Raw genomic sequence first — 23,152 nt, 5'->3', positions numbered from 1 at the left:
GTACTGCATGGCTGACCTGCAGGCCACACACGAAAGATTTGAACTTATTGTGGATCCTGAAATATCCAGAGAAAGTTAAGGTTTTTCTTTTCTTGGGTCTTAATAGGAAGATTGGTGAAAGGGCTGTGCCAAGCAGCTTGATGCATCAGACTACCTGGAAATAAAGGTAGACTGGGAGGAGGAAGGGTGAGAACAGGACCCACCCAGCACATTCAGCAGGAAGTAATACAACTTAGTCGCTGTTGAGGTAGAAATGGTAAAAGGACACTTCCCAGGTATCCCAACTTCCCTCCTCAGGGGAAGTGTATTTGTCCTAGCAGAGGGTCCTTGAGAATGAGGCAGAACTACTCATTTCAGTCATTTTGCAGTAGGATCCCTGAAAGAGTCTTGTAAGCCTTATGTGCTTGCATTTCTAGAGCCATAAAGCACTGTGTTAGGACATTTCAGCCTAAGTCAGTGGTGAGTACCATCGTAGGGAATGCAGTAGTGGGAATCTCAGACCCTGAGCCTGTAGCTGCTATTTTGCCTATTACTCATTTGTGGCTTTGGCCCTCTTTTATTCTCTGTCATGACCCACTCCCATGAAAATCAGTAAATATTTGTACCAATAACAGAGAAGAGATTAGATAGGGTAGCAATCAGAGGGAGATTTGACAGACTCTTGGAATAGGGACCAAGCAGACCTTTCTTGTGATCAGGACAGAACAGTCTGTCTGCCTCTCTGGCATCCCTCTTCTATTCCAACCCCTGCCCTCTCTCAGGGACTTGGCCCTCACTCTCTTTGTCCTCTGTTGCTTGTAATGTAGCGGAGAAAAAGTTCTTAATAGTAAGATCCTTTATGTATAGGTTTATGGTTTATTCTTCTTACAAAGCAGATAAGTTGAACATTTTTAAGTTTAAAAAATAGCTAAAGTCAATTTTTACATTACATTTGTTTTGGAATATGTCTTCCTTGATTTTCCCCCCTTCCCAGTAAGTTCATAAAATGCAATCTTTGTGAGTCAATAGAAAAAAAGTTACCCACAAGTCTCCAAGTGAAACATTTGGGATGCTTTCATTTATTCAAACATCTGGGTAGATAGCCTTTTTCTGAATGTGTATTCAACTTATTCCATAAACAGAACAGCACTTCTTAACCCAGCTCCAGGAGCTTGGAATATTATCTTTAACTCCTGCACGGATGGTCTTTGGAGAAAGAATTGCTTCTCATGATGACAGGTATGAAAGGCTGTTTTCCTTTCTAAAGTGGGTGTGGGGTGGTGAGGAGCCAGCCACCTGCTCCACCAGACAGTTCATCAGGCACCTGAATCTACCTCTTAAAAGGACATGCTTGACCCGAGTTTGAGAATTTTAACATTCATAGTCTTTAAGGTTATACTAATACACTCAGGGACATTACCAAAGAAGCTATTGAGTTAAAAAACTTTTTTAATAAAACATGGCTGAGAATCTGTAAGTAAAAAGCCCATATTGAGTTGTAGTCTTTTTAAATACTTCCTAGAAGTAATGTTTGTCTTGTCTTAGTGTGGCAGCCTCAAGAGTGCTTTTTACACTTCCTCTGTCTCCTCCTAGTTATATCTGGCTGGTGACTTAGTCTGTCATTGTGATGCCTGAGCCCTCAGTATTTCTTCCATATAATAGAAGATGGTCTCAGCTGCCCCTCATGTTAAAGGAATAAGCTGCGTTTCTTAGGTTGGTACACTGCTCAGAGAGCAGGTGCTGAGACGAGTGTCTGGGAACTGAAGTGCTGGCCTCCTGCTCTTTACTCTCCTGCCCTCACCCTTTTTCCATCTGACCTCCAGCACTTACAGCTCCCTGGTGCTTTTGCCTCATTGTTCTACCACAGTGCTCCCTCACGTTGAAGACAGTGCTTAGCTTGTAACCCAAGGTAGTGAATGATGGTCAGATGGGTGAGAGATGAAAAGAGGAGCTTGGCAGGGGAAGAGAACTTGGAGTGAACAGACATTCAGCAAAAGGTCCAAAGGGCCTCCTCACTGACAACCCCTTGCCCTTCACCAGGCTGGTATGAGAGAGCAGATCTGGGGAGAATCCGAGATGGCATGAAAGAATGCAGGAGGAAGCACCTGGGGGTAGGGGCGTAGGTGAGAAAGTATTGGGAGATTGGGGTGGAGGGACTACCCTTGCTCCAGAGATCTGGGCAGGGACCCTGGAGAGCTCACGTGAAAAGGCAGGTTGGACTGCCAGGCTCACGAAGCGCCTTCAGATGGTTTTAACGCAGCAGCTTCCTTCTCACACCTACAGAATTTGAATGCATACACAAGTATGTCAACTATGTTTTCACTTAATTTATATGGCTCTCTGGGTTTTTAGCGGATGTGAACATGTGTCCTGATTCACAGTACACGCCCAGAAGCTTTACTGCCTATTTTCGTTAATACTTGTGGACAAACATTACTCCTCACTGTTCATGCCAATTAGAAGTAATTTAAGATACTCATGCTAAATCATATTTACTTATCAAGGTTCCTAAGATTTCTGAAACTAATGAGGCTTTTTTGATCTCCTTTTAAGTACCCCCTACTGATAATAAAAGCAGTTGTTTTGCACCTTTAATTCAGTGATTTCACTTATTTTATTGTTTCATTATCTGCATTGCCTCAGACAAATGTGGTCATCCTGACTAGGGGATGAAACTCATATTGTCCTCACAGATCTCTCATTGAGAGGGTTTGAACACGAATAATCTCGAATAATGAAATAGAATTCTCTGTAATGTTTACTTGTTACACTTTTGATCACCATATGAAAGTGAAAAGTGAAAGTGAAGTCACTCAGTCGTGTCTGACTCTTTGCGACCCCGTGGACTGTAGCCCACCAAGCTCCTCCGTCCATGGGCTTCTCCAGGAAGGCATACTGGAATGGGTTGCCATTTCCTTCTCCAGGGGATCTTCCCAACCCAGGGATCGAACCCAGGTCTCCCACATTGCAGGTAGACGCTTTAACCTCTGAGCCACCAGGGAAGCCCATATGATCACCATATATCTTCTCATAATTTGCATTTGCATGGATCTATAACTTGGACTAAACCTAATGGCAGTTCTGGACATCTCTTCTTAAGTCAGGGCAGAAAATGTGCATTAGGCTAAAAAAAAAAATGGAAGGCTGACTGTGGCAAGGCTAATCTTAGAACCAAAGTACCATAGCTTAGCAACTGAAAACTGAATAGTGATTTCACAGGCATCAATTCTGATTCATTCCTTCTCTAGTCCTCATGCATTATCATATTACCACTCTATTGATAATACAACTTGTCTAGAAAAATGTATAAATTATGCTTAAGATTATTTTTTAAAAAGATTTTATGAAAACCAGGCCTTCATTTATAATCATTCTAGTAATTTCAGGTGTTCAGTATTTCAAGTTGATGTTCACTTGACAGGGGCTTAACTTTTCTGCATCCCAGCCTTGGTTAAATTGTTTTATTTTTCTGTGAAGAGGAAATGCTTTTGTTTTTTATAGTAAAGCTACTCTGAACCAGGGCTGCCTGCTTGCCTGTTTTAACCACTCTTATATTACCATAGGTTTCTACTACACTTAGCGGACAAAACTGGTGGCATAATTGTAACAAATGATAACTTCAGAGAATTTGTGACCGAGTCAGTCTCCTGGAGAGAAATAATTACAAAAAGGTAATACTTTTTTCTTTGTCTTTGGTCAGAGATGTTTTTTGTTGTTTACTGTTTGTTTTTTGTCCACCTTGGAAGCAGTTCAGGAGACCAAAGGTATCATAAGAGTGTGCTTCCAATCCACAGGGTAGCTGGCCCCTGTCAGGAAGCGGGAGGACTGAGCACAGAGCAGCAACACCAGCAAGTGATGTGTGAACGTGCTCTGGTGCCCACAGGTGTCTTCTGTAGACCAGTGTCCCCTGGCAAGAGGTGTATCTTTGTGGTCCAGTTAGCTCTGTTAACTGTGTGATGGAGCAGAAATGACTACCTAGTTTGACTATGGCCTGATGCCGAGGGACACTTGAGCAAGTCATTGGGCCTCCCCCAGGCTTTACTCAACAGTGAAATATGAAGGCTAAGTTTGATAACAGCTGTGATTTCAGCAAGAGGATAGTCCCAAAATCAGTATGCTGACTGGGTTTTCACTTTGGGGAAAGGAAAGAATATTTCTAGTTTTTAATATCTGATACTTTTCTTGAGCATTTTACCATCAAAGTTTAGTCATCTGAATTGAAAGCACATTGAATATCCAAAATAACAAAGTTTTCTGTTTGTGATGACACCCTGAGTGTGTTCAGCTACATTAAGATCAGTGAGCACAGGCTTCCAGGACTTTCTGTAAACAAGCATCATCTGACAAGTACTTACCAAAAACCAGTAGTCTTATGGTAGTGCCAGGGATGAGTCATAAATGCCGGAAATCTAAAAGACATACCTTGAGATTGTGTATAACTGGTATATAACCAGTGTAACTACATACTTACCTGTCTAGGGGGTTTCATGGTTGCCTCTTGTCTGATATTTATGTTTTTTGAATCATTAGAGGGTTTTAGAATATGATACCCAGGTGAAAGTTAGTTACTATATGCATTTGACCCATATGCTGTTAAGAAACTTTGGTGATAGCTGAAGTGAGAATTGGTCTTTGACCTTCTGGGCACAGTTAACAAGCCATTAATCTTCTAGCACATGTTTCTGTTGGATTTGTGCCCTGAGCTCATTGTCAGTATTTATCAGACACTCATCTGTGTATGCATAGAAGGTTTAAGTGCAGTGAAGAATCAGTCACACACCAGCCCATTGCCTTCAGAAGTCATAAAGCAAGGCAGAAACCAAGATCCAGGCAGCAAATCAGGCATTTGGACTTTTTTTAAAACATTTTTCTAGACTTGATAAATCATATTCAACTGACCTTCAGTATTTCTTCATACACTAATTCCTTTTTTTAAAAGAACATCAGTAGGTTTGCTCATGAGCTCATTTATTGAAAAATTAAACCTTTGTTGAGCACCCATTGTATCCTAAGGTGACAGTCTTTCCATCTTGTTTTTCAAAGTTATATTGAACATTATATTAGGAAAAGAAGCTGCTTCCCAAGCCCAGATAAAAATCTGAAAGTCTTGGTAAGAAATAAGAGGGCCAGTAGGTAAAAGTTTCTTACTCTGTTGTATTTGTATCCAAAAGAGAAAGTGGTTTCACTGGGGTGTGTTTGGTTTTCTTTGCTTTAGTGGTTAAGTGAAAGTCTCAGTCACGTCCAGCTCTTTGTGACCCCATGCACTATACATATACAGTCCATGGAATTCTCCAGGCCAGAATACTGGAGTGGGTAGCTTTTCCCTTCTCCAGGGGATCTTCCCAGCCCAGGGATCAAACCCAGGTCTCCCACGTTGCAGGCAGATGCTTCACTAGCTGAGCCACAAGGGAAGCCCAAGAATACTGACAGAAGGGAATACTGATAGAAGAACACCCCAAGAAGGGATGGGCAGCCTATCCCTTCTCTAGGGGTCTTCCCGACTCAGGAATTGAACCAGGCTCTCTTGCGTTGCAGATGGATTCGGTTAAGCAGTCTTTTAATTTACTTTTTTCTCCCACACTGTAATTATTCTCCCTGTTGTAGATTGCTCCAGTATACCTTTGTGGGGGACATATTTATGGTTCCTGATGACCCTCTGGGAAGAAGTGGACCTCGATTAGAAGAATTTCTTCGGAAGGAAGTCTTCCTTAGGTATTTGTTTCCTTTTCCAGATTGTCTTGTGTTTACAAATTTGTTTCAGTTGTTTGTGCTTCAAGTGCAAGTGCACTCTCTCCCTGAGTATTATAAATGGTATTTTATTTTAAAAACTAGCCGTAAATTTAGTGCTGGTGAAATACAGGTGGAATGTCTTCCAGAGACCAAATCTTCATTTGTGGTCCATTTGGTTTTAATCCCAGAAGAGAGGATGGAGAGCCAGACTTTCTGTAGGCCAAAGAAGACAGAGCAGATTTTGCTAGTGGTCACTTACTAGTGAATGCTAATTAGGTTCTTTGTGTGTGTGAGAGTATCTTTTTCAGTTCATTTTGCCAAGTCATTTACTTTGAATGTTTTATGCTTATATGAATTTATTTACTATTCAGGAATCACTACCTGGGAAACTGTTGCTATCTACCTCACTGAGTAGAGAAGCAAGTATTCTATGTTTGTCTGAAATTAATTTGATAGCTTAGGTTTTCTTTCTTGTAGATTGGGTTTTTTTTGTTTGTGTTTAAAGACGTGTTTCCATTTTCAGAATTCTCAAGAATGGACATTGTCCATTCTTAAGTGGACAGATCGTATTCCCCAGTGATAGGCCTTTTCTCTTTTTAAAAAGTGAAATAAGCTACATTTCTGTGTATTTCTCAGCTGAAAGGGGTGTAAGCTCAAAGAAGTGAGAGACAGCTCCCCCAGCGTTTCAAGACAGTGAGACTTCAGAGCTGATCCTCTCCGTTTATGACAGGGCCTTTGGGGGATTCTGGGTTTGGATTGGAAAGGGCAGGTGGCTCACACAGAAGTGTCTTCAGCACACGAGACTGGCATGATTTCCACTCCCAGGTCTTGTGAATCATTTCTCTTTTGAGCCTTTGTGTTGTATTACACACTCCGTTCCCAAAGGTCCTGCTTCTCTACCTACCTCCACCAAGAGAATGGTAGCCATTTTAAACACCTGCTGAATGGCCATACATCTTATTTTTTCTTCCAAAGTCTTAACTTGGAAATTCTCTGCTAGGCTTTAAGACCTCAGGCCTGTGTGCAAGCATCAGGGTCCATGGGTCAAACTTAATGGAAGGAGAGTTCTGTCTCCTTCTCCAGCCTCAGCAGCCTGGCAGCAGGGTCAGTCTTGCCTACTCACATAAGACCCATTGAATACAAAGTTAGTCATTGCACCCTCTGCCGCACCGCTCCGCCCCACCCTGCCTCCAACGGAGGGACTGAGCTTTTGAAGTTGGGAAAAGTGTTAGGCAGCCCCATTTCTCTACTGCAAGCAGAATCAGGTGGGGGGCTTTTTAATGGTAGAGATGCCCTAGACACACTCATGTGCATTCAAGTTGTGGACACCAACATCTCACTCAGACTTGAGGGGCTGGGGAGGCAGCCTCTCTGCCCAAAGATCCCCATCAGCCTGGCCCCACAGAGAATCTGAATCTGCAAGAGAGTATGGTCCTGCGTCCAGATCTTTTGAAAGCTTCCTGGTACACCCTGGTTCAGAGCCAAGCAGCTGGATGGGGTCAGTCCTCACAGCAGCAGGCCAGGAAATGGAGTGGCTCATAAAGAGCCAGCATTCCCTGTCATGACTGGGCTGGAATTGGTGTTAGCGGCATCCCCACAGGCCTGTCTGTGGGTGGTTGCCCTCCCTGCCATGGCTGCAGTCTTCTCTTGCCTTCAGAGGCCAGGGAGTAGCTCCTTGAGTTTTGGAGTCAGAAGCAGATATTTTTAGACAGATTTCTTGTTTGTCTCCTAACCTAGCTCACCAGGGCTTGCTTCCATTCACAGAGATATGCAGCCCCTACTCAACGCCCTGCCAAATGTGGGCATGTTTGACCCCAGCTTCAGAGTCCCTGGCGCCCAGGCAGCCAGCACCAGCCACCAGCCTCCGACCCGGATTCAGGGCACCCCACCCAGCCACTGGCTTCCTCAGCAACCCCGCTTCCCACTTTTGCCCAACCTTTCTAACATCCAGCAGAATCTGCCCATGCCAGCACAGAGATCTCCTGCAGAAACCAACGAGCTGAGGGAAGCCCTTCTGAAGATCTTCCCTGACTCGGAGCAAAAACTGAAAATCGACCAGATCTTGGCAGCTCATCCATACATGAAAGACCTGAACGCACTCTCCGCCATGGTATTGGACTGAAGGCTGTTGGGAACTGGGGCTCTGGGCTGAAGACACACACTCAAGCTAGTATCTGCATGTGCCAGCAGGAAGTGACATAATGTGAAAAAACCAATTTCCCAGTGGAAATGCTGTTGTAGTGTATAGGAGAAAAAAAAAACACAGATGTTTTGTGTATAAAAAAAATCTGGGTTTTCAAAACCAGCTTTTTTATATATATACATTATGCTGCTATTACGGATTTAACATTTTCTGTAAAAGGAAAGTCTACATTTTCTGCCTGTTCAGAACTGTTTAATAGCAGTTACTCTTGAGTGCACTTACATTTTTATGTTTTTTAAACTATTTTCCTTAATGCTGAAAATATTGACAAATGGATATGATTAGCCTTTCTTAAAAAAAAAAAAAAAAAGTTGCTTTCTTAGGGAAAGCAAGAACTCTTAAAGTATATTTTCTTGAGATGACTATGTCACGTCCACTGACATGAAGTGTGCTCACCCTCCTAGCCTCCTCTACCCTCGCCCCTGGAATTAGAGTCCGTGTGAGTTAATTTTGCTCCTCTGGGGTCTTTGATTGGAGCCATTTGTGAGAGTGGACAGGTGATGCCACTAGATGGCACCTTGTGCCTAGCCACTGTTAATGACCAGGGCAGAGCTAGACGCACGGAGTATCCGGCTGGGAGAACCTTGAGAGCCCACGTAGTCCAGCCCTTCCTCCCTTCCCACCTGGCAGAAGAGGGAACTGAGGCTCCAAGTGCCCTCTGTCTGGACGCGCCCAAGTCCACAGCTGTGAACTGGATCCCTCGTGCATGGCTGGGACACGCAGCACTCAGTCCCTGACTGGCTCTAGAAGTCCCATCTCAGCTTCTGAAGATGCTAGTGGGACGTGAGGAAGTTCAGTGAAGAGCGTCATTATTACAGTAGTTTGGTGTCCACAGCCTTGGGAGATGCCCCATGTGAAGTTTGTGCAGCTTTGCCAAAAAACTGGTTTTCTATTCTCAAGAATGACCCAAGCCAATAAATAGCATTAGTAGCTTCTGTGGGGGCCCAGAGCCCTGTATTTATTTTTCCTGTGTTAATCTCTTTAGTGTTCTCCTAAGCTGCCCTTCCTATGGGTCTGTCTCAGAATTGATATCTTAGTATTGTGTTTTCAGTGTTGCCTAAATTCTGTGTCAGTGAAAATTCTTTTTCTGGATAATTAACTGTTAACATCTTTCTTGTTCTCTGGACCTTCAAAGGGCTTTGTATTTAATACTTGCTCTTTTCCCAGGCTGCTCACGATCAGTTTCACATCTGCCTTGTAGATCACATCTCTTGTGGCCCCCAGAAACAATTCCAGAGGACTCAGTGCCAGTTCGTTCTTCATGGTGAAGGGACTTAGTTGGCCATGAGCAGACCTGGCTGGCTCCCCCCAGTGCTCCCTCTAGGCATGTATGATCCTGCATCCCTCCAGGGATGAGTCCAGAGTCCTCAGGTGGCCAGATTTGGACTTCAGTCACTTTTTCTCTTGGATGCCTTTAAGATGCATTCTGGTGTGGAGCTGGTCGTCAGCTGGGGGTAGGATACCCAAGTCATCCAGCTGTGCACGTGGAGGACAGAAGGCAACTTCAGTCACAGTCCCTGTGCCTCAGCTTCACAAATGATGGTTTTAAAAAACAACAGCAGAGGTGTGAGGCCTGGGTCCCCCTCACAGTGACTTTACCTTCCAGGTCAAGTGGCCGTGCCAATCCAGCACTGCTGCTGTTCAGAGAAGGACCCGAGGGGCATGCCTTGATTGCCAGGACTTACCCACTGGTCTTCCTGGGAGCGGGGCTGAGGTGCCACTGATACTGGGTAGAGCTAGCTAGGCCTAGAGGTCAGGAGTTTTCTAGGCTCTAGAAGTGACCTGACCTTTGAATTACATAAGCCTCTGTGATCTTAGTATTGTCTCTGAGAGCTCCACCAGCCCTTTCCTCTTTCTTGGGTGCAGGAAGGAAGAGTGCGGAAGGTAAGTGGGAGGAGTTTCAGAAAAGCATTACTTACTTACCTTGATAAATTATAACATGAAACAGAATCCACAGTTCTTTCTGAAATCTGTCAAGTATAGTTAAATTTAATATTTTAAAGCTCTGTTCTCAAACCATTATTTCAAGAAGTCATGACTTGTTCTCAGACTCCTCTTAATACTAGGCTCAGTGTTGATACTCCCGGTCTACCTCCCCTGGTAGGTTTTTGGAACCACCTTGGGGACTGTCTGTAGCAGTGTTTCCTGTAACTCCTCCAGGTGACTCTGCATCCTGTATTCCATGGCATTTCTGTGAAGCAGGAGGCAGGGCAGAGGGTGCCACCCTCCTTCAGTAGACTCGGAGAAGTTGTCCGGAAAAGAATAAGTAGGCAGTGATGCTGAATGATTTCTGGGCCTACATTCTTCCCCACACCCCAGACTGCCACCTGGGAGCAGAAAGACTGGTTTGGTCTTTCTGTCAAGTAGCCAGTGTTTGAGACCCTACAGTCCGGTGGCTAGAAAAACAGTAAGAAGGCTCGGCCGTCCTGGATGAAGGGTCAGCATTGTTCTGGCAGGCTTAGCAGCGTGTGGCTGTCACCAGGGACTCCGCTGACCTGTTGTAGCTTTTGGTGTCAGTGAGAGGAGGGATAATCTTGCTTTATTGCTTAGGCTTATTGTGGCATTTGTGGAATATGATCCACACATAGAATCCATGATGCTCTGAACCCCCACCCCCACTGAGTCTCATGCCCTTCCCCCCACCATGGCAAATGGCACTGGGCCCCCTGGAGTTGGGCCTTGGCACCACTCCCACCTCAGGCCCAGCCTGCCTCCCACACATGTCTGAGACACAGCCTTCCTTAAGGAATTTCTCCCCACCTCTACCTCCCCAGCAACCCTCTACGTCCCCACCTGTCCTCTTCCATCCTGTGTCCCTTAGCCCATCTCCTCTCATCTCCCAGCTATAGTTTGTTTGGTTAGTTACTCTGACTACCCCATTTCTTCGTTATCTACCTCTCTCATTATTCCCTACATATTTCACATCCTGAGATTAAAACAACCTGATTTCCCTAAGGATCTCTGTTCATTGCTACCTTCGTTCCCCTTCCCACTTTTCACTTCTGTGTCTGCAAACTTGGCCTCCACCCCATCACATGGGATGAATCGAGGGAAGTCATTGGAGACCAGTCAGTTTCCAAATTCGGAAACCTTTTCCCAATCCTGAATCTGCATGTCCACATTCAGTAACCATAGCATGACGTTGTTGACCCTTCAGTTCAGTTCAGTTCAGTCACTCAGTCCTGTCTGATTCTTTGCGACCCCATGAATCGCAGCACACCAGGCCTCCCTGTCCATCACCAACTCCCAGAGTTCATTCAAACTCATGTCCATCGAGTCGGTGATGCCCTCCAGCCATCTCATCCTCTGTCGTCCCCTTCTCCTCCTGCCCCCAATCCCTTCTAGCATCAGGGTCTTTTCCAATGAGTCAACTCTTCGTATGAGGTGGCCAAAGTACTGGAGTATCAGCTTTAGCATCATTCCTTCCAAAGAACACCCAGGACTGATCTCCTTTAGAATGGACTGGTTGGATCTCCTTGCAGTCCAAGGGATTCTCAAGAGTCTTCTCCAACACCACAGTTCAAAAGCATCAATTCTTCGGTGCTCAGCTTTCTTTACAGTCCAACTCTCACATCCATACATGACCACAGGAAAAACCATAGCCTTGACTAGATGGACCTTTGTTGACGAAGTAATGTCTCTGCTTTTGAATATGCTATCTAGGTTGGTCATCAGTTTCCTTCCAAGGAGTAGTTCAGTTCAGTCACTCAGTCGTGTCCGACTCTTTGCATCTGTTGACCCTTACTTTCCCTATTTTCTGAGATTTCCCTCACTCCTAAACAGTCTTCATTCCTTTTCCTTCTTTGACCTAAAGGCCAGTTCAGCAGAAAGACCAGCTCAATAGGTGGTTTCCAAACTTCAGACCAGCTATGGGACGCATGATGAGGAGGGCAGTTCTTAATACAGATGACTGGGCACTACCCAGAGGTTTATTTAGTAGCTCTGGCGCAAAGCGTGGAAATCTGCCATTTCAGCAAATTCCCTGGATGGTTCCCACACAGGTGGTCCATGGACCACATTTTGAGACACACTCACCCTTAGAGATCAGCACACTTCCTTGACTCGAACCACCCCCTCTTTGCTGAAGTGACTCCCAGCTCCAGCCCTGCCCCTTATGAGTGCATATTTAGGTCTACCTAGAAGCCCTGAGACATCCCCAGACCCACTGCCCCCCAGACCCTCTGCCTGCATCTGTTCTCTTGTCTTTTCCCACCTACTCTGCCACAAGGTCCCCGCATCCACCGTTGTCCCTTTTTGGCCATTGCCCCCCACCCCGCATCTTGTGCTTATGGCCTCCCTGTGGGCATCAGCCTCTGACCTGTCAGCCCACCTCACAGCTTTCCCGCCTCTAACTACCCCCTTGAGACTGCACAGCTGCTAGATTTATCTTCTGAAGATACGCTTCTGCACACCCCTGTTCTTGCAGTGACCAGTGGCTCTCTTGACCAGAGTATCAAGTTTAGACCTTCCTGAGCTTAGTATCCTTGGCAGTCTACCTCCCAGTCGTACATGATGGCCCACTCTGTATAGCCCATCTGTCCACTCACTGCAGCCGCACAATTTCCTCAGTTACCTGTGGGCTCCCACTCCGAGTGAATCTCTTCTCTGCTAAAAATGCCCTTTCTCCCAGATGGCTTCCCCCTCAAAGGCCCGGCCCTGGGTCCTCTGTACCCTTGCCTAAAGCTTCTGAGCAGAAGCAGCCTCATGGTGTCTTGTGACCCCACAGCACTTGTCTTGCTTTCGGCACTTGCCGCTCTGGTTGGTGTCGCTGCGGCTGATTGTGTGCTCTGTCTTACCTCTCTTTCTAGACTGTGAGCTCCTCGTGGGCAGGGCTTTCTGTGTTCACTCTCTGTGTTTCCCACGGCACCTAGCGCAGTGCCTTGCACTTAATAGGTGCTCAATAAAGTCTGCTCAATTGAACTGGAGGATGGTGCCTTCTTGACAGCGGCATCTAGCAGCCAGCAAGGCCTTCAAGTATCAGATTCTCTGCAGTTGCTCCCTGGAACCCACTACTCTTCATTTTTCCTTCTTGTCAAGTCTCTAACACCACCAGGTCCGGGAATGGGCACCTGCCCCCTGCTGAGCCAAGCAGTGTGCTCTGACTTGCTGCCCACACGGTGGCCAATCTAGGCCAGTCAGAGTACGCCTTGTGATTGCCCCCTCTGGTGGTGGGGGCTAAGATGTGTCATGCTCAGATCTGATGTAGGCTGTTTTCTGCCGTGGGTGGGAGGCAGGGTGGAGAGAAGCGGAAGCATGACAGTGTGATTCCTGTTGTCATGGAAACATGATGGCACTCACACTCTTCCCCAGAAGCCTGTTACCCTGACACGCTTCACTTTTTCTTTATGTTGGGTTTATATCCCTTGAAATCAAAGACTCTTAAGTGAAATACATATCAGTGTCCATACACTTGGCAGATTAAATAAGGGAGGCTCATCACATCTTTAGGGAGATCCCAAAGACCAGTGCTCCCCAGGTGGCTCAGTGGTAAAGAATCCACTTGCCAAGCAGGAGACCCGGGTTTGATTGTGTGTTGGGAAGACACCCTGGAGGAGGAAATGGCCACCCACTCCAATATTCTTGCCTGAAAATTCCATGGATATAGGAACCTGGCGGGCAACCATCCATGGGGGTCACAAAGAGTCAGACACAACTGAGCGACTGACCACACACAGCAAGACCAGTGCATCGGTGCTGCAGAAGTGTCCCCCTGGTCAATTTTCAAGGAATCTCAGTAGACTCCACCCCCACACTCAACACAGACTGGCTCCTCCAGGGCATCTTCATCCTCTTGCGGTTGTGTCTCACAAACGCCTTCATGTAGATTTCCTTGCTCTGTCCCCTATCTGGACAGAGGCCAGGCTGGCTGCTTAGGAGTTAGGCCTTCCACATTCTGCCATGCCCTCACTGGTAAGACAGCCGTGACAGGGCCAGCCCTGCTAGTCCAGGGCTGCCACGAGGAAGAAACGGGCCTAGAGCAGCACCTGACAGAACCACCTCAGTGATAGTCACGACCGGCTCTGCCCCACAGCCCGGCGGACACTTCACACCCTGTAGGCCATCCCAGAGGCAGAGACCTTGTCTTCCGGATGCTGAATGTTCTCTGTTCTTGCCAACTCATCCTGAGTGTGGTCCAGACCCTCCTCAGGGCCGCAGAGGTCCTGCTGTCCCCCGGGCAGGACGTCAGTCCTCTGATAACGCTAGATGCCCTTGAGTGCCTGGTGGGGTCTCGGCAGGGAGGGACCCAGGAGGATGCCAGCAGAACTACTGCTTGGCCACAGAGTGAGGGAGCGCTGATCCCCTGGCTGACACAGCCCCTCCAGGCTGCGTCCTGACTCATCTGCCCCTCCCACGCTCCTTTGAAGTCTCCATCTTGGAGGCTCGTGTGTGTGCCTCAAAGCAAGTGTGTGTGTGTTATGTGTCTGTGTGTCCAGGATGCAGGACTTGAATTCCTGCAGGCCATTTCAGACGTGTGTGTGTGTGTGTGTGTGTGTGTGTGTGTGTGTGTGTCCAGGATGCAGGACTTGAATTCCTGCAGGCCATTTCAGACGTGTGTGTGTGTGTGTGTGTGTGTGTGTGTGTGTGTGTGTGTGTGTGTGTGTGTGTGTGTGTGTGTGTGTGTGTGTGTGTCCAGGATGCAGGACTTGAATTCCTGCAGGCCATTTCAGACGTGTGTGTGTGTGTGTGTGTGTGTGTGTGTGTGTGTGTGTGTGTGTGTGTGTGTGTGTGTGTGTGTCCAGGATGCGGGACTTGAATTCCTGCAGGCCATTTCAGACGTGTGTGTGTGTGTGTGTGTGTGTGTGTGTGTGTGTGTGTGTGTGTGTGTGTGTGTGTGTGTGTCCAGGATGCGGGACTTGAATTCCTGCAGGCCATTTCAGACGTGTGTGTGTGTGTCTGTCCAGGATGCAGGACTTGAATTCCTGCAGGCCATTTCAGACTCATCTGTGTGTCTCAAAGCATGTGTGTGTATGCCCAGGATGCAGGACTTGAATTCCTACAGGCCATTTCACCTCCCCAAGAGGCAGACTCCACCAAGGTGACTTGGCCACCAGAATGGCACCCGAGATGGACTGCCTCCCTCCATCCAGTGACCAGAGTAGAGGACTTGTGACCTGGGTCAAGGTGGTCAGCCCGCTGGCCAGAGGGAGGCTGTGGAAGGAAGCTGCCTCCCCCATTCCTGAGACCTGGGTCCCGTGTCCAGCCTGGTTCCTGTGGGAGGTGCTGGGAACACATTGTTGTTTTTTGTTTTTTTTTTTAAGTTGACCAGCACTGTAGAAGCGCTGTCTGGAGTACGCCTCTGTGTGCGTCATACCCTCCTTTCTTTTCCTTTACGGGGACGCAGAGCAGTAGAATGACCTTTGATGGTTTTTGAAACTGAAAGCAGCCTTTTTTATAGCTCGGGTTCCAGTCTCGTGTCATATGTGGTTCCAGGGCTGGTGACAGTCATCGGGGAAACAGAGCCTGGGCAGGCAGGGGGTTTGCCCATAAACTGGTCATCAGCGCGCAGAGTAAGCCCTGGAGCTGCAGCACCCGAGCCCCAGGGCTTCTGGAATCACCCCCCTGCCACCTCCTCCCACAAGACTCCGCGCCGCAGACGGTGGCCTCTGGGGCTTTCCTTCTCACTCCTTCCACTGGTCCCCAGCAAGCCCGACTTGGCCTCGAAGCCTGAAACCCAGTCTGGGGTCAGGCCTGGGCAGGCCCTGCCCTCTCCCCTCGCGGCTCTCAGAGAGAGGGGGAGGGGGCCTCCCCTGAAAAGAATGCGCTTGTCTGCCCGCCTGTCTGGCTCCGGGATCAGTCTAGGGTTTCAGCCACCAAAAAAGGCTGCAGGAAGGAGAGGGCCTCCTGCGGCTGGCCGGGAGAAGGTGCGGACACTGGATCACACGACCTCCCAGACCAGAGGGTCCCTCGACGGCGACAGCAGGTCCCACCCCCACCTTGCAGCCCCTTCCCACTGAGGTGGTCAGGGCCCTGCTGCTTACTCCCATTTTAAGGCTAAGGAACCTGAGGCCCAGTTGTAAGTGGTGGGTGGAGGGCTGGAACCCCAGCACCAAATCCTCTGCTCTGCTTGCCAGCCCCTCTCCCCCGTCCCCCAGCTGTCCCGAGCAGCCGCTGCGTGCCTGGGGCAGTGCTGGGGGAGGGGAGGAGGCCAGAAGGGCCCTTTCCAAAGTACCCCATGCTCCCCCAGCCCTAGCAGTGAAGATGTGTGGGCCCTGCTCTGGCCCTTCTTGCTGTGTGATCTAGAGGGAGTTACTCACCCTCTCAGATGAGGCCAGTCCCCTCATCTCTGAATGAAAGTGAGGGCGCCACCCTCACAATGGGTGGTTTTCAACCCTGATGTGCATCAGAGCCACCTGGAGGAAGGGCCATAAATACGCTGGCGCCCAGGCCTCACCCGGACTGGGGAGATCAGTGAACGGAAGCCCAGGGATCCCAGCGAGCCCCTGACTGAGAACCGACATCCTGTGAAGAGTTGGTCCCACCAGGATGAAATCCCAAGACAAGGGCCTGGCCCCTGACAGTCCTTCCCTTTCCTGACACCCACCTTCCTTACCTCATGTGGCTCCAGCAAGGGCTCGTCCTCAACGTCTCATCCAACTTCGGGTATTTTACAAATCCTCGTTCCCGCAGAGGCAACACTCGGAGCAGGAGAGCAGAGGGAGCATGGGGATGGGGCCCTCTCTCCTGTGACCAGTGGCTGGAGCTGGCTTGGCCATTTCTCCCACCACCAGCTCAGCTGTGTGTCCTCGCTTCCCGGCTCTACTTAAACCTGGGGACGGTTTTGAACGAGGACAGAGTGGAGCTCCTGGTGACCTCCTAGCACATCAGCCTCTTTTCTACCAAGCAAGGGGCTTCCTGCCACCCGTTACCCACCCTGTAGACCCCTGTCACTGCTCCACACGTGCTGACAGGGCCTTGGAGCCCAGCGGGGTCAGTGCATGCCTTGAAGACAGGAGGAGTCCGCCACATGAAGACCTCCTATTTCAACAAGCAGAGGCCAGCGGGCTTGGGCTCCAGCAGCCCCCAGCCACTAGGTGAAGCAAGCTTTCATCCAGATCTAGTCTGCTGCCCCGCTGGGAGAGGTGGTGTCTTCCTTTAGAGTGTTTCTAGTCGTCTGACACTTCCAGCTTTCTTGGCCCAGGGCCTGAACATGAGCACTGAGCATCACCAGCAGATGGAAGTTGTGCTGTGTGGGGACAGTGGAAGGTGACTGGCTGATGGCATAAGCCAGCTGGTGGGAAGAGGCCCTCATCTGCCACAGCGCTGGTGGCATCAGGGGGCTCCCTGCCTCAGAAGTCTCAGCACCCAGCTCGAAGCCGTCTGCCGCTGCCACCTGAGAATTACTGTCAGAATTACTGTCCCAGCTTCACCCACCTTGGGGCCTCCATATCCGCCATCACTGTCAAGGTGACTCCCAGGAAAGTCTGAGGCCTGGGGTTGAGAGCCCTCCCAACAGGAAGTGACTTGACGACATGAGCCTCGACCCTCTCCTTTCCCCACGGCCCCATCCAGACTGAACCCAGACCCCATTTGTCTGGTCTTTCCAGGTGTCCTTCACAGTCCCACCCACAGCTGTTCACCATCTTCCTACTTGGGTGGGTCTCTACAGCTCCCCAGTGGGGCAGGCAAGAATGATTCCCCTATCCTACAGATGTGAAAACGGAGGCAGGGCTGTTCTGAGACGAGACCTGCAGGGCCCAGACTTGAACCCTTGTGTCCACACGCCTGTGAATAACTGTCCAGTGAATGACTGTCCAGTGAATGATTCCGGAAGCCACAGTGGGGTGTCCATGCATCCACTCACTGATGTCAGTCTCTAGTCCCTTCTGAGTACGATTTTTCTGCTGGGATGGGCAATGATAGGGGGCTGACCGCCTACCTGGGCGAGGAGACCAGAGACAGAAGTGTGAGTGTGGTGGATGGGGGTCAGCCTGGTGGAGGGGGTGGGGCTGTGGATGGAGAGCGCTCAGGGCAGGGGAACAGCAGCTAGAGAGGAAGACCATAGGGGAGGCTGGAGACGTCAGGGAAGAGGGCTTGATTCGTCCTAAGGGATGTGTTCTGCCTTCTTATTTCTCTGAATTTGGGGCCAGCTGGGGTACACAGTCCACTCTTTGGAAAAGCCTTTCCCAAGCCTGTTCCCGCACCTTGCAGACATCCCTTGCCCCAGCCTTTCCTGGCTCTTGGAACGGAAAGTTGGCCTAAGTTTCTGGCTGACCCAGCTCTGCTCCTGCGGTGGGTAGAGAGGGTCACTGGAGATGGGCTCCACCCAAGGAATCCCCACTGGGCTCCCCGGAGACACCCCGGGAGCCCCACCTGTTAGCAGCATGTGGTGGCCTTTCACCAAATGGTCACGCCTAGATCTTCCCCCAAGACGGCTGGGCAGCAACACCTCGAGCCCTCCATTTGTCGCTTCCCTGAAGAGCGGGGACCGAGGGCTGTTTTGTCCAGTCGCCTGTGACCGCAGAGTTGCAGGGCCTTCCCTGGTATAAGAAAGGCACTTTGGCTCCTCTCTGGGAAAAGGGCAATTTGGCTTTTCTAGGGGCAGAGATTCGTTCCTAATCACGACAATGTATAACCTCCCTAACTCCTGCATGCCTTGGTTTTGGTCATCTCCACTTTGCAAGATAATGCCTGTTGTCTGCCTTATATTAATCAAACAGACTTAATTCCTTTGTCCTTTATTTAAACTTTTTGTTTTAACCAAATTCATTTGTTTATTAAGTTATTGGGTTTTTATTATGTGCCAAGCAGCATGTTTTGCTAAATTCAGTATAATTCATGAGGGAAATAAAAAGCTCAAGAAAGAGATCACTGTAATTCATAAAGCAGTTTCATTGCAAAATTTGCAAACCAAGTGATTTCAGATAAGCTTTTGTTAATAAAATACTTTAAATCTGATTTTTTTCATGTTGAAACTTTATTATTTCTTTTAAATGAAGCTAACATTTATTGATTTAACTCAGGCCTTGTTTTTGTTTTTTTTTTTCTTTTTTCTTTTTTAACTGTTTGAAGTGTGGTTGACATATACATAAGCACACAAGTCATAAACAGGCAGTTTGCTGAGTGTTCCCAAACCCATCATACCATGCCACCAGCATCCAGACAAAAAACAGAACATGTGAGCTCCCAGGAGCCCCCAGTGCCCTCCCCATCCCACCAAGGTAACCACGACCTTGACTTCCAATGGGCTTTAAGAAGGCATCACCCTCTTCCTTCTGTATAGGATAGACCAGGACCCTTAAAAAGAAGGGGAGAGAAAGAGCAGAAAGGCGGCTTCCAGGATTCCTGTGCACTCTCGTGCCCTGGAGCTGGTTGGGGCCCCATGGACTCTGGGGCTTTTCCAGCCAGCTGAGCTCAGGAGTACCCAGGAGTCCCCTCTGGCAAGTGAATCTACAGAAAAACACTTGTCCATTGCTTTCCAAGAAAAAGCACTTTTTTCTTGTTTTTAAAAATTGTATGAGGTCTTCAGAATCACATGCCCAATTGGTGTGGACCAGAGAAAAGTAGCAAAGTTTCATTTTTTTAAAAGCTGGAACATTCAAGGAAGAGCCATCCAGCTGGCTTGCATTCCAGGACATTTTTTCAGCACCCTGCCTTCCGTCACCCTTCTCTGAAGGCAGGGCGCCCCTCGCCTGCCTGTCGTCCTGCCCTTGGTAATTGCAACCAGCTGTCCAGAGCGGAAATTCACACTTCCAGGTCCATGCAGGCTGCTCTCTGGGTGTCTATGAAGGCGGAAGTCCCCTGCCACCCCCAAGCCCATCTCCTCTCAGGTCAAGGAACTCCACCACCACCACCACCACCACCAGTTCTGGTTCCAGCTCTTCTGTGAACTCCCTTGGGCTTGTCCCTTTGCCTCTTGGAGTATCAGTATCCCCAGATGTAAAACAAGTGAGCCCCCACCCTGCTACTGGACTGGTCTTCTGTGAGACAGACCCATGGAAGTAAGATTGCTGCAAGATTTGGGAGGGATAGTTCTCCAGGCATCAGCTCCATGCCCACTCTTCCAGGAAGTCTCCCAGGAAGGCCCCTGTCCCTCAGCACATTGGCGTCTGGCAGCTAGTCCTGTGTACTCAGCAGGTCCTACATGCACTGCAGGGAGAGCACACCTGTGCACAAGGTGGTATGGTGTCTGTCCTGCTGGAGCTGTGACTTGGGTCTCTTACGTGGCTGCATCTCCCATTACTCCTTCTGGGTGAGTGTTATGTGAGTAGTAGGCCGGAGCTTGAGCTTGCGATTCTATTCATATATTTCTCTCAAGAAACCTGGTTCCAAGAACAGATGCGCTCAACCTGGCTGAAAATAGGAGCAAATTTTTCAGGAACTACCAGTCCCAGGCAGCGCTAGTGGTAAAGAACCCACATGCCAGTGCAGGAGATTAAGGAGACCTGGGTTTGACCCCTGGGTCCAGAAGATCCTCTGGAGGAGAACATGGCAACCCACTCTAGTATTCTTGCCTGGAGAATCCCATGGACAGAGAAAGAGGAGCCTGGAGGGCTACAGTGCATAGCTTTGCAAAGAGCTGGATATGACTGAAGTGACTTAGCATGTAAGCATCAGTCCAGTTCTGGCTCTTCCAGGTCTCACCAGGCTTCCTTGGACAAACTTCACCCCTCCCCCACTTCAGGGTAAGCGGTGGGGAGCTGACCTCTGAAAACTCGTCCAGCTCTGATCTTTGCTGATTCTTGGGATCTGTTTTTCTCGTCCAGAGAACAGGAGGCCAAGAGCAGAAAGAATAAACTGAGACTTCTTTAGAAAGCAAGCAGAAGTTTCTTAAAAGTTAGATCAATGTCTACCTTATGGTCCAGCAATTCCACTCCCAGGTATTTACTGAAGAGAGTGAACACATATGTCCACAAAAAGGCTTGTATAAGAACATCTATAGCAGCCTTATTCCTAATCACCCAAACAGGAAGCAGTTCAAGCGTCCAAGAGGTGACATGACAAACCAGTTGTGGAACATCCAGACGATGGAATATTACTCAGCAGATACTCAGACAATACCATTCTGGCTGTACAGGTGATGCAGCAGGATGTATGAATCCCACAGTCGTTACACTGAGTGAGAAAAGCCAGATGGAGCGTACATGCTGCATAAATTACATATAGAAAGTTCTAGAACAGGCAAAACTACTCTATGGGAGTAGCAATCAGAAAGTAGTGGTGAAGGGAAGCCCTGAGGGAACTTTCTGGGGCAATGGAACTCTTTTTTTTTTTAATATTAATATTTATTTGGCCGCACCAGATCTTAGTTGTGGCATGCAGGATCTGACCAGGGATGGAACCTGGGCCTCCTGCATTGGGAGCTCGGAGTCTAAGCCACTGGACCACCAGGCAAGTCCCCTGGAACTGTTTTATATCTTGTTTTGAGTGGTGGGTATATAGGTGTATACTACTGTCAAAACACTGACTAAACAATTAAGATTTTTACGTTTTAATGTACATAAATATTGCCTTAATTTAAAAATTAATTATAACAGGAAAAGAAAAGAAGGAAAAGCAGCTAAAACCTTTAGGTCAGGCAGGGAGGCCGCAGGCTGGGAGTCCAGTTTGTCTTGTTAGAAGTTAACAGTTTGCAGGCTGGAGACACGAGGATCCTGATGGGCCATTTTCACAGGCACAGTGTCATCAAGTGAGACCAAGAGGGTGGGAGTGCAGGGGAAGCAGGGACGTGAGGAGCAGCTTAAAGTTTCATTAGCTACAGCCCAGGAGAAGGGCTCATCTGTCCTTGAATTGGACGTCCACTGAGCTCTCCCCATGCAGACACCATGGCAGGCACTGAAGGTACAGCAGTGACCAGAAGACGTGGTCCCTGCCCTCTGGGAGCTCTGTGAGAGAGAGACCTTGAGCTGCGTGAATCATACCAACAAGCCCCTCAGCCCTGGACCGAGGACTGAGAAAGCACAGGGAGCTCCCAGATCACCAGCCTGGAGTCCTCCCCCTATTCAGGTCCAGAAGAGTCACTCAGGAACCCTGAGTTTAGAGCTGAGTTCTGAACGACTGCAAGATATTAACTAGATGCAGAGTACTGAAGAGGGCATCTTTCCCCAAAGCCAGAACTTAACGCAGGAACCACAGACCCCAGGGCCGAAGGGGCCAGGCGGGCAGCAGCACTGCTGGAGCAGAGCATTGGACAAAGCAGCGGCGACCGTTGCTGTGTGGCAGTTGTTACAGGCCTGGTGTGGTCCCATCTTCCTATTTTTGTTTTTCAAGAAAACCTAGAAATCTGGAGTTTTTTCAATGTAAACTCAAATCAGTTTTCAACTCTTGTCACATTGTAAAATCACTTTTATAGATTTATCACTTCTATAAATCACTTCAGAGCAGCTGCAATCAAACTTCCAGCAGGATTTTTTTGGTAAAAAATTTGCAAACTGAGTTTAAAACTTATGTTGAAAAGCAAAAGAACCTAGAATATCCAAAAACAATCTTGGAAAAGAACAACAAAGTTGGAAGAATCTCACTACCTGATTTCCAGATTTAGTAGAAATCTACAGTCTCAGGACATTATGTTTCTGGCCAAAGGACAGATGTGTAGATCAGTGGAATAGAAGAGTGTCCAGAACTAGACTCACACAAATATGATCAACTGATTTTGGACAAAAGTTCAAACAGAATTCAATGAAGAAAGGATCATGTTTTCATTAAATGATATGACAGTGTGACAGATGGAGTCTTAGGTGGCCCCTCATGACTCCTGCCTTCTTGTGTTCACACCTTTGTGTAAACCCCTCCTCTTGAGTGTAGGTGGGACCTGTGACTTGCTTCTAACCAATGGAATATGGCAAAGTGATGGGATGTCATTCCCATGGCTACATCATGTTGTATGAGGTTCCATCTTGCTGCCCACTTGCTCCAGAGACTCTCCCTGATGACTTGATGGAGTAGGCAGCTGTGTTTGGAAAGCCTGCAAAGCGAGGAACTGCAGGAGAGAGACTTCTAGGAACTAGGTGGCCTCTAGGAGCTGAAAGTCACCAGCAAGATGAATTCCCCCAACAATTTGGATGAGCTTGGAAGCATATTCTTTCCAGTCAAGCCTCCAGATGAGAACATAGCCCAACGAGACCCTACAATGACCCAGCTAAGTTGAGCTCAGACTCCTGACCCGCAGAAACTGTGAGATAATAAATAAATGTGTTTTGTTTTAAGCCTCTAAATTTGTGATAATTTATGATGCAACACAGAAAATCCATAAGCCAAAAAATAAAACCTCTGGACTTCCCTGGTGGTCCAGTGGTTAAAAAT

The 23,152-nt window shown here is 48.2% G+C and overlaps 1 protein-coding gene across 2 annotated transcripts in view; it reads left to right on the top strand.

The window, feature by feature from the left end:
• N4BP1 (NEDD4 binding protein 1) overlaps positions 1 to 12,832 on the top strand; it is a 57,863-nt gene extending 45,031 nt beyond the window's left edge. For both annotated transcript variants that reach the window (XM_070770523.1, XM_070770524.1), the window contains 4 exons: positions 1,122 to 1,218; positions 3,543 to 3,650; positions 5,584 to 5,691; positions 7,474 to 12,832. In XM_070770523.1, coding sequence (XP_070626624.1) covers positions 1,122 to 1,218; positions 3,543 to 3,650; positions 5,584 to 5,691; positions 7,474 to 7,831 — 671 coding nt within the window. In that variant the 3' untranslated portion in view covers positions 7,832 to 12,832. The remainder of the gene's footprint in view (positions 1 to 1,121; positions 1,219 to 3,542; positions 3,651 to 5,583; positions 5,692 to 7,473) is intronic.
• The last annotated feature ends 10,320 nt before the right edge of the window (positions 12,833 to 23,152 follow it).

Source organism: Bos indicus, chromosome 18 (assembly GCF_029378745.1).
Source record: "Bos indicus isolate NIAB-ARS_2022 breed Sahiwal x Tharparkar chromosome 18, NIAB-ARS_B.indTharparkar_mat_pri_1.0, whole genome shotgun sequence".
NCBI classification, from domain to species: Eukaryota; Metazoa; Chordata; class Mammalia; order Artiodactyla; family Bovidae; genus Bos; species Bos indicus.
The sequence above is the reverse complement of the archived record's forward strand: the minus strand, read 5'-3'. Positions and strand labels throughout refer to the sequence as shown.